At 43.6% G+C, this 17,884-nt stretch overlaps 3 protein-coding genes across 4 annotated transcripts in view; 2 read left to right on the forward strand and 1 right to left on the reverse strand.

The window, feature by feature from the left end:
- Nucleotides 1-5,254, forward strand: part of LOC311113705 (nucleolar GTP-binding protein 2-like) — a 33,389-nt gene extending 28,135 nt beyond the window's left edge. The window contains exons 12-16 of the mRNA XM_084157006.1: nucleotides 2,118-2,225; nucleotides 2,660-3,159; nucleotides 3,703-3,779; nucleotides 4,346-4,428; nucleotides 4,608-5,254. Of these exons, the coding sequence (XP_084013132.1) occupies nucleotides 2,118-2,225; nucleotides 2,660-3,159; nucleotides 3,703-3,779; nucleotides 4,346-4,428; nucleotides 4,608-4,751 (912 nt within the window). The 3' untranslated portion in view covers nucleotides 4,752-5,254. The remainder of the gene's footprint in view (nucleotides 1-2,117; nucleotides 2,226-2,659; nucleotides 3,160-3,702; nucleotides 3,780-4,345; nucleotides 4,429-4,607) is intronic.
- Nucleotides 5,255-5,301: 47 nt separating this feature from the next.
- LOC311113792 (axonemal dynein light intermediate polypeptide 1-like) lies at nucleotides 5,302-10,458 on the reverse strand (the record flags this gene model as incomplete). Of its 2 annotated transcripts, XM_084157103.1 has the most annotated exons (7): nucleotides 5,302-5,422; nucleotides 7,779-7,943; nucleotides 8,471-8,649; nucleotides 8,892-9,061; nucleotides 9,207-9,343; nucleotides 9,563-9,630; nucleotides 9,746-10,458. In XM_084157103.1, the coding sequence occupies 7 exons, from the start codon at nucleotides 9,759-9,761 to the stop codon at nucleotides 5,387-5,389; spliced, it is 771 nt and encodes a 256-aa protein (XP_084013229.1). In that variant the 3' UTR covers nucleotides 5,302-5,386. The 2 variants fall into 2 exon arrangements, with proteins under 2 accessions (XP_084013229.1, XP_084013230.1); XM_084157104.1 differs by lacking the exon at nucleotides 9,746-10,458 and having other exon boundaries at nucleotides 5,371-5,422; nucleotides 9,563-9,643.
- LOC311113731 (uncharacterized protein) lies at nucleotides 10,008-17,398 on the forward strand. The gene is made up of 4 exons (XM_084157042.1): nucleotides 10,008-10,299; nucleotides 14,742-14,865; nucleotides 15,045-15,661; nucleotides 16,121-17,398. Exons 1-4 carry the CDS (start codon nucleotides 10,139-10,141, stop codon nucleotides 16,371-16,373), a joined length of 1,155 nt encoding a protein of 384 aa, XP_084013168.1. The 5' UTR covers nucleotides 10,008-10,138; the 3' UTR covers nucleotides 16,374-17,398.
- The last annotated feature ends 486 nt before the right edge of the window (nucleotides 17,399-17,884 follow it).

The raw sequence follows: 17,884 nt of genomic DNA on the forward strand, positions 1-17,884 counted from the left end.
CACCAGGCTACATTGTCTGGGCTGCTTGTCTTCATTTCTGACCTCATCTTTCATCTGTCTGAAATTAGCTTTATAACTGTTTGTGGTCAATGGAATTTGAATGTCACAATATACTTTAGTCCTGAAAGGTGTATGTTATCTTCAGGCTTTATCTGTGTATTTGACAAGCTGTAGGTCAGTGGTAAAAAATGATCTTCCCTAAACATAGTCTATGTTTTTGTATGTGACATTTCTTGATCAGTTTGAAATTCTACACTTGACCCTAATGCTTATTTGGAACCCATCATGCCAAGTAGCACATAAGGTCTACAGTTGAAATCGGAAGTTTACATACACTTTAGCCAAATACATTTAAACTCTGTTTTTCACAATTCCTGACATTTAATCCTAGTAAAAATTCCCTGTCTTAGGTCAGTTAGGATCACTACTTTTTTTTTAAGAATGTGAAATGTTAGAATAGTATTGGAGAGAATGATTTCTTTCAGCTTTTATTTCTTTCATCACATTCCAAGTGGATCAGAAGTTTACATACACACAATTAGTATTTGGTAGCATTGCCTTTAAATTGTTTAACTTGGGTCAAACGTTTCAGGTAGCCTTCCACAAGCTTCCCACAATAAGTTGAATTTAATAAGAGTGAATTTTTGGCCCATTCCTCCTGACAGAGCTGGTGTAACTGAGTCAGGTTTGTAGGCCTCCTTGCTCTCACATGCTTTTTCAGTTCTGCCCACACATTTTCTATAGGATTGAGGTCAGGGCTTTGTGGTGGCCACTCCAATACCTTGACTTTGTTGTCCTTAAGCCATTTTGCCACAACTTTGGAAGTATGCTTGGGGTCATTGTCCATTTGGAAGAACCATTTGTGACCAAGCTTTAACTTCCGGACTTATGTCTTGAGATGTTGCTTCAATATATGCACATCATTTTCCTTCCTCATGATGCCATCTATTTTGTGAAGTGCACCAGTCTCTCCTGCAGCAAAGCACCCCCACAGCATGATGCTGCCACCCCTGTGCTTCATGGTTGGGATGGTGTTCTTCGGCTTGCAAGCTATCCCCTTTTTCCTCCAAACAACGATGGTCATTATGGCCAAACAGTTCTATTTTTGTTTAATCAGACCAGAGGACATTTCTCCAAAAAGTACGATCTTTGTCACCATGTGCAAACTGTAGTCTGTCTTTTTTATGGCGGTTTTGGAGCAGTAGCTTCTTCCTTGCTGAGCGGCCTTTCAGGTTATGTCGATATAGGACTCGTTTTACTGTGGATATAGATACTTTTGTACCTGTTTCCTCCAGCATCTTCACAAGGTCCTTTTCTGTTGTTCTGGGATTGATTTGCACTTTTCGCACCAAAGTACGTTCATCTCTAGGAGACAGAACGCGTCTCCTTCCTGAGCGGTATGATTGCTGCGTGGTCCCATGGTGTTTATACTTGCGTACTATTGTTTGTACAGATGAACGTGGTACCTTCAGGCGTTTGGAAATTGCTCCCAAGGATGAACCAGACTTGTGGAGGTCTACAATATTTTTTCTGAGGTCTTGGCTGATTATTATTTTTAATTTTTAATGTCATTTAGGAGACGCTCTTATCCAGAGCGACTTACAGTTAGTGAGTGCATACATTTTTCTTTTGATTTTCCCATGATGTCAAGCAAAGAGGCACTGAGTTTGAAGGCAGGCCTTGAAATACATCCACAGGTACACCTCCAATTGATTCAAATGATGTCAATTAGCCTATCAGAAGCTTCTAAAGCCATGACATCATTTTCTGGAATTTTCCAAGCTGTTTAAAGGCACAGTCAACTTAGTGTATGTAAACTTCAGACCCACTGGAATTTTGATACAGTGAATTATACGTGAAATAATCTGTCTGTAAACAATTGTTGGAAAAATACTTGTCATACACAAAGTAGATGTCCTAACCAACTTGCCAAAACTATAGTTAGTTAACAAGAAATTTGTGGAGTGGTTGAAAAACAAGTTTTAATGACTCCAACCTAAGTGTGTGTAAACTTCTGACTTAATAATATAAATAATAATTCAACTGTATATAAGGACCCTCCATTTATTCCTACTTTATTTTCTTCTCATGTTTCCCTAATGCATTATCTGTTGCAGGGGGGTGAGCCAGACCTTCCCTGTGTCTCCAAGATGGTGCTGAACGACTGGCAGAGAGGACGCATCCCCTTCTTCGTAAAACCCCCTGGCTGTGAGGGAGAGCATGAGGTGAGAGGTGGACGAACGGCTGCAATAAAACCCTCTGTCTCGCATACCAAAACAAAAAGAGACATTCCCAACAGTAATGTTAGCACATGCTCTGGTTATAGTCTGCCACCCTCTGGCTAAATGTAAAATATCATCACATGCATTGCCAAGATTGGGCAAGAGTGCATGCTTGTATGGTCACATTGACTGACTTTGCTCAGGTTCTTTTTTATTTGTAAAAATAGATATAAAGCTGCTCAAGCCGGGCACAACAATGCATATATTAAAATGATTGAGGCTAAAACCCAAAGTCTTATTTCCGTTATGGTCCTCTCAGGTGAGCAACAAGATGGCATCATTTTTAAATCCATGCAAATGAATGTGCTAGTGTGCACTTCAGGAGAATCGGAACCTAGCCATGATTATGAAAGCTGTACTGACTGGTGTGTTTTCAGGGCAAGGAGAAACTCCCAGTGGAGGGGGCACCAGAAGGTACAGAGCGTGTACAGAAAGAAGGAGCAACAGAGGAGCAGAGCGAGGAGGTGGTGGCTGCAGTGTCGGCCGAGCAGGAGGCCCAGCAGCAGCAGCAGAAACTCAAACATGAGCAGGTGCAGAAGATCCTCACCAACGTCCGGCAGAACTTCGGCAAGATCAATGTGGCGCCCGAGTTCAACGACGATGATCTGGCGCCCGTGGAGAACGACAACCTAGTTTTCTCGGACCTGTCCGGCTCGGACGTGGAGAAGGATAGCGAAGATGAGGAAAATGAAGAGCAGGGGGATGGGGAGACAGCAGCTGGAGACGCTGAGGCCTCCGCCACCACCCCAGCTGGTCAGCCTGCCAAGGTGGAGGAAAAAAAGAGTTCGCGTGAGACGATCCGCGAGCTGGATGGGAAGATTGCAAAGTACAAGCAGTTCCTGGACCGGGCCAGACTCAAGCGCTTCTCCGCCATCCGGTTTGTCTTATTCTTCTCAGTTCTCTCCACCACTTATCATTTCAGTCTTGTTTTGAAGGTGTGCTTTATTGTTTTGTAAGCCCACATCAACCCCAGAGCTTGTCCAAAAGACGGGCATAGATCTGTCCCAAATGGCACCCTATTTCCTATATAGTGCACCAAAAGTAGTGCTCTATGTAGGAAATAGGGTGCCATTTGGGACGAAGCTCTAGAGAGAGATTAAGGGTGCCTGGGTCCTCTGAGGTGAAACATGCCACGTTTTCCACTGTCCAAGCACCTGGGGATTGGCAGCTGCTCATACCGTTCTGTCTGATCGATGGGTTTTTCATCACCATTTGTCACGTTGTTTCGCACACTCGCCCACCGTCTCTCTCGCTGGTGAACTTTAGCTCAATCCCTCGCTCAACAATGCCAAATGAGTCGTCTGCGGCCAATTTGCTTTCCATTGTCGGCTCAGCGAATTCCAACGGGACTTAACTGTCTGGATGTGTAGGGAGTAATGAGATATGTGACGTCTCTTTCTACTTTGGTTTCTTTGTACAGGATTCCGAAGGCACTCTCTGACAAAGTGCTCACAGACATGAAAGTGAAGCAGGCGGCGAATAAACCACAACCTAAAGGTAACAACTTCATTTCAACTTGTGATTTTCCTTGGTGTGCTTATGGCCAACCTGACATCCCAAATGCAGGGGTTAAAGTTCTGTCACTGTGACGGATTTCTGTCGTATGGATTCTTTTTTGTTATATTTCCAATTGAAAAGGACTGGAATTGGTAAAACTTGCAGTTTAATACATGTACAAAATGATCTTCTTTTCCTAAAAGCATGATGGTCATTACTTCTTTTTTTTTACATGAAAGGGGAGGTTAACTTGGCTCTGCAGACAATCAATCTGAGATCGACTTAAGTTTCAGTCATGTTTTTTGTTGTTGTTGCTTTAACCCCGGCAAATTTATTCCATCAAAGAATAAAAGGGCACCTTCCTTTACACAAAATACACAGACTTTACAAGTCTTCATGGGTAGCAGCAGATAAAATATATCATTGGAGTAGATATTTGGCCAAAGACTGAAACCAAACAAACAAGCAATCATACCATAAAAATAGAATGGGAATGTCCTATTAACTGTTTTAGTAATTCCATGCCTACGGGTCATCCACTTACTGGCCAACCATTTGTTCCTCAGCTGTAACACAGGTCGGCAAGAAGAGGAAAATCGAGGAGGCGGAGGAGCCAACGCGTCCACACAGAAGTCTAACATCCAAGCAGGTACTGCGTGTTCCCTTACCCGCTGTTTGACGTCAAACAGACCCGTCTCTCTAGACTGGATGCCTCCGATGGATGGCCGCTCACCTACCGCTAATGTTAATGGAATGAAGGAAGGCACTGTTCTTCCTCAGGCTTCAATCTCACTCATTTGTCTTCTTTATCTCCCTCTCTCTCTACAGAGGAGAGCAGCGGATCGTGCTCAGAAGGTGAAGAAAGTTGGAACGCGCTATTACGAAACACACAATGTCAAGAACAAGAACAAGAACAGAAAGATGCCTACGGCGCCCAGTGAGGGCAAGAAAGCCAAGAGATCGAAGCGCTAGTCTGGGGTCCAAGAGACCAAACTGGGACATTTTCTAATAAGTCCTTATTTTAATGACCCTGTCATTGTAATTAATTGTTTGAAGGTGTCTTGGTACCTACCCTTGGTATCTTGATGGAAAGTGATTTGGGTGAGGGGGCATTGAGTGAATTAGGTTCTTATTCATCTCTTAATCAAGTGAATCACTTGATGCATTAACCTGATCCTGAGTGACCTTCAACGAAGTGACACAATCACTGTTGTGTCAAACTATGACTTAAACTTATATGGAGCTTCACTGCGAAGTGAAAGGCTGAGTGTCATCCTTTCACTTCGCAGTGCATAGCCTGGGTGCCAGTCTGTTTGTTATTTTGCTAACTCCTTATGGAACTGTCAAATTTGGCATGACAAGTCCATGAGTTGGCAAGAGAGCAGAAACTCATTGGCACCCAGGTTATGTACTGCACTTTTGAAAAAAACATCTTCAAATCTACAATGTCATACCATAAAAAATTATATGAACAGAAATGATTTGAGTTATTTTATTCTGCTATAGAAACGCAAGGCTTTATGGTTATGAAGTAGACTTTTATTACATAATGCTGTGTCGGACCATCTGAAATCTGCTGGTTACAGATCACTTGTGGAATGAAGGGGTCACTTTTTGGGGGCAATGATCCCCTCGAGCTGGGCCTGTAAAGGATAAGAAATTGAAATGTTAAAAATATCTATCAAATATACACTATATATGCCATGCAATCTCCAAACACAAACATTGGCAGTAGAATTCCCTTACTGAAGAGCTCAGTGACTTTCCACGTGGCACCGTCATAGGATGCCACCTTTCCAAGAAGTCAGTTCGTCAAATTCCTGCCCTGCTAGAGCTCCCCCGGTCAACTGTAAGTGCTGTTATTGTTAAGTAGAAACTTCTAGGAGCAACAACGGCTCAGCCGCAAAGTGGTAGGCCACACAAGCTCACAGAACGGGACCGCCGAGTGCTGACGCATGTAGTTCCAAACTGCCTCTGGAAGCAACTTCAGCACAAGAACTGTTCGTCGGGAGCTTCACGAAATGGGTTTTCCATGGCCGAGCAGCCGCACACAAGCAATGCCAAGCGTCGGCTGGGGTGGTGTAAAGCTTGCCGCCATTGGACTCTCGAGCAGTGGAAACGTGTTCTCTGGGGTGATGAATCACGCTTCACCAACAGATGAATCTGGGTTTGGCGAATGCCAGGAGAACGCTACCTGCCCAAATGCATAGTGCCAACTGTAGATTGGTGGAGGAGGAATAATGGTCTGGGGCTATTTTTCATGGTTCGGGCTCGGCCCTTAAGATTTCCCTTCACTGGAACTAAACACTACAGCATACAATGACATTCTAGACTATTCTGTGCTTCCAACTTTGTGGCAACAGTTTGGGGAAGGCCCTTTCCTGTTTCAGCATGACAATGCCCCCGTGCACAAAGTGAGGTCCATACAGAATGGTTTGTCGAGATCAGTGTGGAAGAACTTGACTGGCCCGCACAGAGCCCTGACCTCAACCCCATCAAACACCTTTGGGATTAATTGGAACGCCGACTGCGAGCCAGGCCTAATCGCCCAACATCAGTGTCTGACCTCACTAATGCTCGTGGCTGAATGGAAGCAAGTCCCTGCAGCGATGTTCCAACAGCTAGTGGAAAAGAAGAGTGGAGGCTGTTATAGCAGCAAAGGGGGGACCAACTCCATATTAATGCCCATGATTTTTGGAATGAGCAGGTGTCCACATACTTTTGGTCATATAGTGTATTTATAAAGCGGAAATGTGGGATAAGTGTAATTTATGATGACAAGATGGAATCTGCAGATTAGTTTTCCAGCAATATCTGTACAGCTGTTGGCTGCATATTTTGAATAATATACGCTCTGGATAAGAGCGTCTGCTAAATGACGTAAATGTAAATATACATGTACACTACCAGTCAAAAGTTTGGACACACCTACTCATTCAAGGGGTTTTCTTTAGTTTTACAATTTTTTACATTGTAGAATAATATTGAAGACAAACTATGAAATAGCAAATATGGAATCATGTAGTAATCAAGTGTTAAACAAATCAATGTTATATTTGAGATTCTTCAAATAGTCACCCTTTGCCTTGACAGCTTTGCACACTCTTGGCATTCTCTCAACCAGCTTCATGAGGTAGTCACCTGGAATGCATTTCAATTAACAGGTGTGCCTTCTTAAAAGTTAATTTGTGGAATTTCCTTCCTCTTTAATGCGTTTGACACAATCAGTTGTGTTGTGACAAGGTAGGTGGGGGGGTTATACAGAAGATAACCCTATTTGGTAAAAGACCAAGTCAGAACAGCTCAAATAAGCAAAGAGAAACGACAGTCCATCATTACTTTAAGACATGAAGGTCAATCAATACAGAACATTTCAAGAACTTTGAAAGTTTCTTCAAGTGCAGTCGCAAAAACCATCAAGCGCTATGATGAAACTGGCTCTCATGGGGACCGCCACAGGAATGGAAGGCCCAGAGATACCTCTGCTGCAGAGGATAAGTTCATTAGTTACCAGCCTCAGAAATTGCAGCCCAAATAAATGCTTCACAGAGTTCAAGTCACAGACACATCTCAACATCAACTGTTCAGAGGAGACTGTTTGAATCAGGCCTTCATGGCCGAATTGCTGCAAAGAAACCACTACTAAAGGACACCAATACGAAGAAGAGACCTACTTGGGCCAATAATCACAAGCAATGGACATTAGACCGGTGGAAATTTGTGCTTTGGTCTGGAGTCCAAATTTGAGATTTTTGGTTCCAACCGCCGTGTCTTTGTGAGACGCGGTGTGGGTGAACAGATGATCTCCGCATGTATTCTGCAGCGATACGCCATCCCATCTGGTTTGGGCTTACACTTTTGATGTTGCGTTTATAGTTTTGTTAAGTATATTTCAAATGAAATCAATTGATTGATATAATTTGAAAGACTTTCTAGAAGATATTTGGCGCGACAATGCCCATAGGAGTTCGCGCAGTGATGATGACTGAGCGCCTTTACCTTGAGCTGCTGGTTGGTCCTCTTCAGGAACTGAATCTCCTCTGTGTGTTTTTTCTCCTCCACCTGCCGTCTCTCAGTCTCCCTCTTCTCGATGGCCTCACACCTGGCCTTCTGCTCGTTAACCTGTCTCTCCAGGTCCCGCTTCTCGCTCTCCAAATCGGAGATCTACACAAGTAGATGCAAATCAAATTCACTTTCGGGTAATAAAGGTTTTTAATCATTCAATGGTGCAGCAGTCCATTCACTTGGATTGTTTCTCCTCATTCACTATCTTTAGCTTTATCTGTGAGATGAAGTGGTAAAAGCTGAGTGTTCTCTGACGTCATGGGCTGGGTTTAGACAGGCAGCCTAATTCTTATCTTTCTTTTCACTAATTGGTCTTTTGACCAATCAGATCAACTCTGAAAAAGATATGTGAAAAGATTATGTGATTGGTCAAAAGACCAATTAGTGGAAAAAAATTACAGAATTGGGCTGCCTTTGTAAATGCAGCCAAGAGGGTTAGAAAGATGGTGCCCTCTGCTGGTCTACACTAGCTTGGTCGCTTGAAAAGTTTCCCAGTGACACTGCAGACAGGTCAAGCATTCTGAATGTAGAGGTTAATCTACAATGATGCAAAGGTCGGAAAATGCTCTTTTTTAATTATTTTTTTAGAAAAGTGTCAAATGTTTGTTTGTGTCCCATTTCCTTACCCTCTTCTCCATGTCAGATTTGCCCTGCTCGGCCTGCAGGGCTTTTCTCATGCCAAAGGCCACACTGCTCTCATACAGTGTCTGGTAAGCAGCAATGGTCATAAGGATTTCGTCTCGCACACGCAACAACAGCAGTCCTCTCTCAGCACAGTTGATGGTTACCTGTCTGATCAACTCATCTACAGACAATCAATGGGATAGAGTTTTAAACACAGAAACTCACAATGCAACATTCTTTAGGGCCAATTTCCCGGACACAGATTAAACCCAGTGAAATAGCTTTTTAGTTCAGGACCAGGTTTAGGCTAGCCTAATCTAGCTCCTCCTGCAAACTGGCCTGGCTTTAGGATTTGCATCCAACACTCTTTTCTACTAATACTACCGTCCTTGCATCTCATCTTTCCTTCCCCTCTCTCCTTACCGAAGCACTGGGAGTAGAGCTCCCTGCGGACTGGGCAGATGCCCGTCTCCCTGGCCTGTCTCTGCTGCAGCTTCAGATCCAGCTGCTCCTGTAGGTGCACCACATCCATGCGGGTACACGGCGTGCTGGACACCTGCTGCACCCACAGCTGGTTGGTCTCCATCCATTCCCTGTAACAGTGGTAGAACTCAGATTAACCCAGGGTTGCCAGATTTCAGGTTTTGCAAAACCAGGAATATTAGTTAATTTCCCTAAGGGGAAGAAATAGGGAGAAGGGTGTTTTATTAGTGAAGATGTGAGTGTGTCATGTCATACCTGGGTGGTAGTATGGCATTGAGGATCTCCTCGGTTTGCTGTTTGTTGGCATCGGCTGAGGGGATCTTGGGTTTGGGTGGAGGTGGCACAGGGCCAGTCATGGCAGGCTGTTGTGGGGCCACTTTCAGAGGCCGTGCCTGAATTTGCAGTACACATAATTTAGATTAGAAGAACATCCATCTTCAGCCAATTTGATGTTGAAAAAAGGAACATTGGCATGACATTGATTTCAAAGTATTGACAGTGCACTTAATGTATGTTAGATACCACTAGATGGATACATTTAGCTACCTATAGCTACTGTAACTAACGTTAGCAGCCAGCATTCAAAACGTGTTTTGTTAAAATTATCATACCTTTGGTGACTTCTTTTCTGTGTTTCTGCTCACCAAGACTGGGTTGTCATATTTCAGCAGAGAATCAGCTGGAGGAATCATTGTGATACTTTAATTACACTACACATAAAAAACGTGGTTTGTTGTAGCAAGTAATGTCTCAAGGAATGTATGTGTTGTTGAAATGTGAATTGAAGACTTAACTGTTTATTTTTACCATGGCAACTTAATTCCATGCACTACTCACTATCCTCTCCGAGCTGCTCAAAGGCATGATTCAGAGAAGTTTCAAACCTTTGATGCTATGAAATGGGGAAGAAAAATTAAGTACATACATTTAATTTAATTATAACATTCTGTAGGTGCATGACCTTATTAAAAAGATGATACAATAGGTATGCAATATTACAGCGGAACTAAGTGAAGTAGTACATAGTCACGGTGGAAAATATTTCCAGCGTTCTGCCGGAAGCGGAAACACGTTTCCTTGCGCACAATAGAAAACTTTCTCAGCGGAGTTTGTTGTTCACTTTTTATACATATTTATTCGCTATGAACTTGATTTAGTCGATTTACAAATATTGGTTAAGTTTCATAATGGATAAAGAGAGACGGCATAAAAGAGTGGAATCCCCGGTGCGGGAGTCAAAACCGAAAATCAAACATGAGAAACTCAGCCCTGCTAGGCCACAGAGATCACGCCGCTCGAGTTCGGGGTCCAACGGCAGCCCACCGCCGCAGAGGAGACGAACGAGCAGGTAGCCTGATTTCATGGGTGTATGGTATTGTTGCTAGCGAGCACAAATTACACAGAATGGTTGCAAGGCCATGATGTTACACAATATCAATAATAGCAACTAGCTAGCCACTGAGCTAACGATTTAGCTAGTAGGCGTTATGTTATGCTTTAGTCGTGTAACGTTAACGTCAGTCCTCAATTAGCCCTTGATCATGACTGTTCCATTACACATAAATCATTGGAAGAAGGCGTCTTCTGTACGGGGGAGTTTTGTTAAGAGCACCGACGCGCAATCTGAACATTAACACGCGTTAATGTTTAGATTGCGCTTCGGTGCTTTGGAAGCATAAGGACCTTATATTTCGTATCATATAATTTTCAAAAAATAAAAGGTTAAATTGATACACGCCTTGATAGGGTTAAGGTTAGTGTTCCCCCACGGAAATATCTCTGTTACAGCGCTTGTTGACGGAAGACAAGAGGCGACCGACCACCTGTACTAATTAGCTATCTAGCTAACATGCTCCATTCCAACACCTGTGTGTAAGCCTAACTCGGGAATTGTAGCTGAAGTGTAGTTTCATCTGATGGAGGCACCCATAGCTGAATGGATCTGCAAAACTGTTAGAGTAAATGTATTTCTACTTTATTTCTCGCTGATGATAGATAAGTGGCATATGTTTCGAAAGACATATGGCAAGCGATGATTATTGACGTTTCTAAAAACGTTAAAATGGTGTCAGGATTGTAGTTCACATGAGGTAGTCGTGGGCAAAGTAAATGACTGAAAACTGTAGGGAGAAGGCAGAATGCCGCTTAGTTTTACCTCAATTAGCTAGCTAAGTCTCATTTGTTAGTTGACTGGAAAGTGATAGCTAGCTAGAATTCAAATCAAATTTTATTTGGCACATGCGCAGAATACAACTGGAGACTTTACCATCAAATGCTTGCTTATGAGCCCTTCCAAATGATGCAAAATAGTAACAAGGAATACATTTGACATTTTAGTCATTTAGCAGACGCTCTTATCCAGAGCGACTTACAGGAGCAATTAGGGTTAAGTGCCTTGCTCAAGGGCACATTGACAGATGTTTCACCTAGTCGACTCTGGGATTAGAACCAGCGACCTTTCGGTTACTGGCACAACGCTCTTAACCACTAAGCTACCTGCCGCCCACAAGAATGGAGCTACAGTAACCTGTACCCCGCACATTGACTCGGTACTGGTACCCCCTGTATATAGCCTCATTATTGTTATTAGATTTTATTGTATTTTTTTAAATATTTTTTTACATTAGTTTATTTAGTAAATATTTTCTTAACTCTATTTTCTTAACTACATTGTTGGTTAAGGGCTTGTAAGGAAACATTTCACGGTAAGGTCTACACCTGTTGTATTCGGCGCATGTGACATGTGATTTGATTTGACAGTGTATATACAGCGAGTACCAGGTCAATGTGCATAGGTACGAGCTAAATGAGGTAGATATGCACATGAAGGCAGGGTAAAGTCACTAGGCATCAGGATAGATAATTATAAGAGTAAAATAAAGAACAGAGTAGCAGCAGCAAATGATGAGTGTAAAAGTGTGTCTGTGTGTGTGTAATGTGTGTGTGTTTGTGTTGTCGGTATGCGTGTGTGTGTGTACATATGTAGTGAATGTGGGAGTGTCAGTGTAGTGTGTATGAGTGAGTGCATATATGTAGTCTAGTGAGTGTGCGTAGGGTCAGTGCAAGATAGTCAATGCAGATAGTTCTGGTACCATTAACTCCCTATTTAGCATTCTGGCTATTTAGCAGTCTTATGGCTTGGGGGTAGAAGCTGTCTCAGAGCCTGTTGGTCTGAGAGCCGATGCTCCGGACGGTAGCAGAGTGAATAGTCTATGGCTGGAGTCTTTGGCAATTTTTCGGACCTTCCTCTGACAGTGATGTACTGGGCTGTCCGCACCACTCTCTGAAGTGCTTTGCGGTCAAGGGCGGTGCATTTGCCATACAAAGCGGTGATTCAGCCTGTCAAGATGCTCTTGATTGTGCAGCTGTATAACTTTTTGAGGATCCGAGGGCCCATGCCAAATCTTTTCAGCCTCCGGAGGGGGAAGAGGTGCTGCCGTGCCCTCTTCACGACTGGGGGTGTGTGTGGACCATGTTATGTCCTTAGTGATACAAACGCCAAGGAACTACAGCCCCGTCAATGTAGATGGGGGCATGCTCTCCCCTTTTTCTCCGATAGTCCACAATCTGCTCCTTGGTCTTACTGACATTGAGGTTGTTTTCCTCAAGCAAACTTGATGATGGTGTTGCAGACGTGCAGGGCCACGCAGCTGCATGGGTAAACAGGCAGTACAGGAGGGGACTAAGCACACACCCCTTAGGGGTCCTCCGTGTTGAGGGTCAGCATGGCGGAGGTGTTGTTGCCTACCCTCACCACCTGGGGATCCAGTTGTAAAGGTAGGGGTTCAGTCCCTGGGTCCCCTAGCTTGATGAGCTTGGAAGGGACTATGGTGTCGAACGCTGAGCTGTAGTCTATGAAAAGCATTCTCGCATAGTAATTTCCCCTCTTGTCCAGGTGGGAGAGGGCAGTGTGAAGTGCGATTGCGTCATCTGTGGATCTGTTTGCACCAGTATGCGAATTGGAGTGGGTCTAGGGTGTGTGGGATGATGGGGTTGATGTGTGTCATGACCAGCATTTCAAAGCACTTCATAATTACAAATGTGATTGCTACAGGGTGATAGTCATTTAGGCAGGCTACCTTGGAGCTCTTGGGAGCAGGGACAATGGTAGTCAGCTTGAAACATGTTGGGGTTACAGACTGGGACAAGGAGATATTGAAAATGTCTGTGAAGACACTGCCAGCCGATCTGTGCTTTGGGAATGCACCCTGGTATTCAAGCCTTGTGCTTGTAAATCTGTTTTAAACATTTTGCTCACATCTGCCACAAAGAGCGATATCACACAGTCATCCGGTTTTGTTTGATAAAATCAGTTTTTATATTCAAATGTAGGAACTGGGATCTACAGTTTGAACCCCTGCTGTCGCTGGCTCCACACCACCCTGCTAGATGTGTGAAAGTTAGTGTATAAGCTAATGATCCATCATGTATGACATTCCTGGGCGTGTGTAAACTGACATTTTGTATTACCATATCAATTTTGTATGTTTTCTATAGTTATGTACTTGAAAATGTATCAATTGACCAATTCTGCACATTTGGGCAGACTTGATACAAAATAGTCCAGTATTGCAATGCTTCACTGGATCAATCTGAAACTTTGCACACACACTGCTGCCATCTAGTGGCCAAAATCTAAATTTTGCCTAAATTGCAATATTATATTCTGGCCTTTCTCTTGCATTTCAAAGATGATGGAACAAAAAAAACAAAAAAATTAAAATGCATGTTTTTTTGTTTATTATCTTTTACCAGATCTAATGTGTTATATTCTCCTACATTAATTTCACATTTCCACAAACCTCAAAGTGTTTCCTTTCAAATGGTATCAATAATATGCATATCCTTGCTTCAGGTCCTGATCTACAGGCAGTTAGATTTGGGTATGTCATTTTAGTTGAAAATTGGGGAAAAAAGGGTCCGATCCTTAAGAGGTTAAACCACATCAGGAGACTACTTTTGAGGTCTGGAAAAAAAGACATGTTGGGGGAGGGTGTAGTTGCCCTTCAATTCAAATGCGCACCTAGCAAGAGCCAGTTGTTTGGCTAGCGGTGTTTCTGTACCGTACAGTGTATCCTAAATGTGATGCCAGAGTTTGCAAAACAAATGCAGACCCAATTGATGCATATCATTCTGCCAGGTAGGTCTACTTAGCAGTCCTAATTTAATTGGGAAGGTTTTTTAGGAAAGCCTTTAGAAATGTTCATTCAAACAGAGCATGATGACTGAAATGCGCATCGCAAAGATTTAACCAAGACTTCGGACCAAACGTTTTACATACCTGGTTTGCACACCCATTGTTGCCTTAGCTTTTACTGGTAGTTATCATAAATTGAAACGTTTTCCCTACCGCTGTCGTTCTTCTGTGAGCTGCTCTACGCGACAACCAGTTGAGAGCTGCATGCTCTTGCTGCCCGACATATTATATTCCTCTCAAAAGCTATGTGTGCAGTGCGTGTAATAAATAATGTTCATAACGAAGTAACAGCTTTGGGAATTTGTCTGTTTTTCATCAATTATATATCCTAGATTGAAAATAGTATTATTACAATATTTTTTTCACTGGCCTAAGCAGGGCACTGACGTGGATGATTGACTGGCCCGAAGGGTTTCCAAAATCTCCCTAGGCCAGCGGCCATCCTTTATGTCGAGCCCTGCGTTACAAATTATTTATCAGATGTCGCTCAGAGAAGAATCCAGTAGGAGCTGTCCGTTGTAGCTAGTTAGCCTTGGTGTTAAATTACTAAACTATTGGTTTTAAAGCCTTTCCTTGTTGATTTGATTGACTAGATCGCCACCAAGGACAAAAGGTCATTCGCCAGGTAGAAGGGCGTTGGGAAGACGAGACAGATCGCCCAAAAACACCGGAAGGAGCCGAAGCCCTACCAGTGGTGCCGATGTCAAAATAAAGCGGGTGATTCTGTCATTACTTATGAGTAAATGTAACAATTGGGGAAATGCATACATGTAAAACTTTTAATGCAGCAAATGTATTCTGTAAATGATAACACTTTACCAAATAATTTTGACCCTGTGCTTGACTCAGGAATTAGGCTAATTGTCCCATCTCCTGTCCCACTGTCCCCCCTACAGGAGCAGGATGACCACAGAGGTGCCGATGACCGGAGAAGGCGTGACCGCAACGACAAGCCAGAGCCCTCGGAGCCACCAGTGCGGCGAAGCAGGTGGGAGCAGGCTGACGGACCCAGAGAGTCTGACAGACCCAGGGAGCGAGAACGAGGAGAGAGGGAACGGGATGGAGGTGGGGGCAGGCCCAGAGACAGAGACTCCCGCTCTTTCCAGGAGCAGCAGGCCGAGAGACAGCAGCATGACAATCGACGACGGGACAACCGGCACCGGTTTGAGGAGAACAACGACGAGCGACAAGCTTTCGGACAAGGTACCCAAGAGGGGGGTGAGGGCGAAGACAGCCCCCCAGTCGATAAAGAGAAGCCCAACTTTGAACTGTCTGGAGCGCTCACGGAAGATACCAACACGTTCAGGGGGGAAGTGATCAAGTACAACGAGCCCCCCGAGGCTCGCATCCCCAAGCGCAGGTGGCGACTGTACCCCTTCAAGAACGATGAACAGCTCCCGGTCATGTACGTCCACAGGCAGAGTGCCTACCTGATGGGGCGGCAGAGGAAGATTGCTGACATCCCAATCGACCACCCCTCCTGCTCCAAACAGCACGCAGTGTTCCAGTACAGGTGAGATCTGACAATCACTTGGATGCTCAAATCAGGCCCTCGGGATGCCATTAGTTTAGCTGCTAAGCCTTCGCAAATCAGCTCTCTTTGTTTTGAAATTATGCCTTTTCCCCACTTACATAATTTCACAACATTTTGTTGAAGTCTGACACTTTTAACGTCTGGTTAATGTAGTTGTGTTTGTGTGATTTCAATCTCTAGGTCAGGGCTCTCCAACCCTGTTCCTGGAGAGCTACCCACCTGTAGGTTTTTGTTTCAACCCCAGTTGTAACTAACCTTATTCAGCTTATCAACCAGCTAATTACTAGAATCAGATGATTAGGGTTGGAGCGATAACCTCCAGGACGGTAGCTCTCCAGGAACAGGGTTGGACAGCCCTGCTCTAGGTTATGTAGTTCTGAGTTGGGACACTTTCAACCTCTGGGTAATGTAGTTCTTTCTGTGTCTGCTGATTTCCAGGCTGGTGGAGTTCACGCGTTCGGACGGAACTGGTGGGCGGCGGGTGAAGCCCTACATCATTGACCTAGGCTCGGGCAATGGCACCTACCTGAACAACCAGCGCATCGAGGCGCAGCGCTACTACGAGCTCAAGGAGAAGGACGTGCTCAAGTTTGGCTTCAGCAGCCGCGAGTACGTCCTGCTGCACGAGTTCTCTGACACAGCCGAGGTGGACGCCAGGGCGGAGGAAGACGACGAGGGCATGGACGAGTGAATACAGGACCTCGGCGCCTTTTCGAATAGTTGATTTATGCGTCCTTCCGTCCTACTTTCCTTTGAAGTAATCGCAGATCTTAATTGGTTGGATTGTTGAAACTAATATGATGTTATTTAGTTGAACCTATTCAGTCACTTATAAATATGTGCTTACTTCAGGGAAACAAGGAAGGACATTTGCATTTTTTAAAGTATTCTAACAAGGCCATGGATTATCCCATCAAGTGTATTGTGGGAAAATAATGTTCTCACTGATGCCTACCACCTGTTGGCCATCATCTCTTTAAAAACACGAATGGAACAATGAACTGAACAGATGGCGTGTTGGGTTAAGCAGCTTTCGGGGTTAACAGAACAAATAAAAAAGTGGTAGGAGAAGTCTGTGTGGTCTCTATTTGGCGATCATAGAAACCTGCTTTAACCTGCAGTAACCAGTCTCAATACTCTCTATTCTCAGGACATTAGCATAAGATCAGTAGTGTGGTTGATATTTCCCCCTATATCTGACTGCTTACGTTCAACACAAGTGCTCAATGCCAGAAATAAGTTACTTTACAAAAAATGATTTTGTTATTATATTTTTGGAATAGAATGTTGAATACAAAGTAAGTATATTGCTGAAGGCTAGCCTATGTCCAGACCTTCACTGTAAATACACTGGATGTATTGAATGTGAACGCTGGATTCATCATATAGTGTACTATATAGTGTACTGTATTTGGGTTTGAGCGTTGCAAGTTGCAACAAGGAGTAAACAAAGCTTATGTGTATATGTATCTGCTTTAAATGTGTGCTTGTGATGTAGGAAAAAAGTTTGTATCGCAGTGTGTTCACGTTTACCCAGTCTTTACCACCGGATTGACTGTAGGCTATGGAGGATTTTGGAGTAAGATCATACCACACTGTACAGCAAAGCATGACTATTCCCTCTAAAGACGATTTTCTTTTTTACTTTTTCGAACACCATCTACATTGTAGTTTCTTTTTAGATGTTTTGTATTTTATATAAAGGTTGTGAAAGACTATTAGTTTTGTTGATATTTGTTCATAGTTCAGGTTTACCTCTGCCATTCCTTTGATGGTTTACTGTATGTTCAAGTAAACCATTTTAACCATACAGTAAACCACATACATCATCAAGTGATAAACCAGATGTAAGTGTGCAAGTGCAACAAACTCTAATGTACCCAAAACTCAGATAACCACAGTTATTTCAGTTTTATTAGCCTCGCCTGCAGTCCTATGGCGTGCTGCTTTGTGGGAGTTATGTTTTCTCATACATTTCTGTCATATCATCAGTAATAGTATCGCGTAGTCCCCTCAAACTCAACTCTGGACCTCGAAGCCAGTTACGCTGCATTTTTAATTGTTCCCCTCTAATCAGGGACTGATTTAGACCTGGGACACCAGGTGTGTGTGCAATTAATTATCAGGTAGAACAGAAAACCAGCAGGCTGTGGACCTCGCAGGGTAAGAGTTGAGTTCCCCTGGCAGTTCTCAAAGTGGGGT

This window comes from Coregonus lavaretus, assembly GCF_964263955.1.
Source record: "Coregonus lavaretus genome assembly, chromosome: 3".
In the NCBI taxonomy this organism is placed as follows: domain Eukaryota; kingdom Metazoa; phylum Chordata; class Actinopteri; order Salmoniformes; family Salmonidae; genus Coregonus; species Coregonus lavaretus.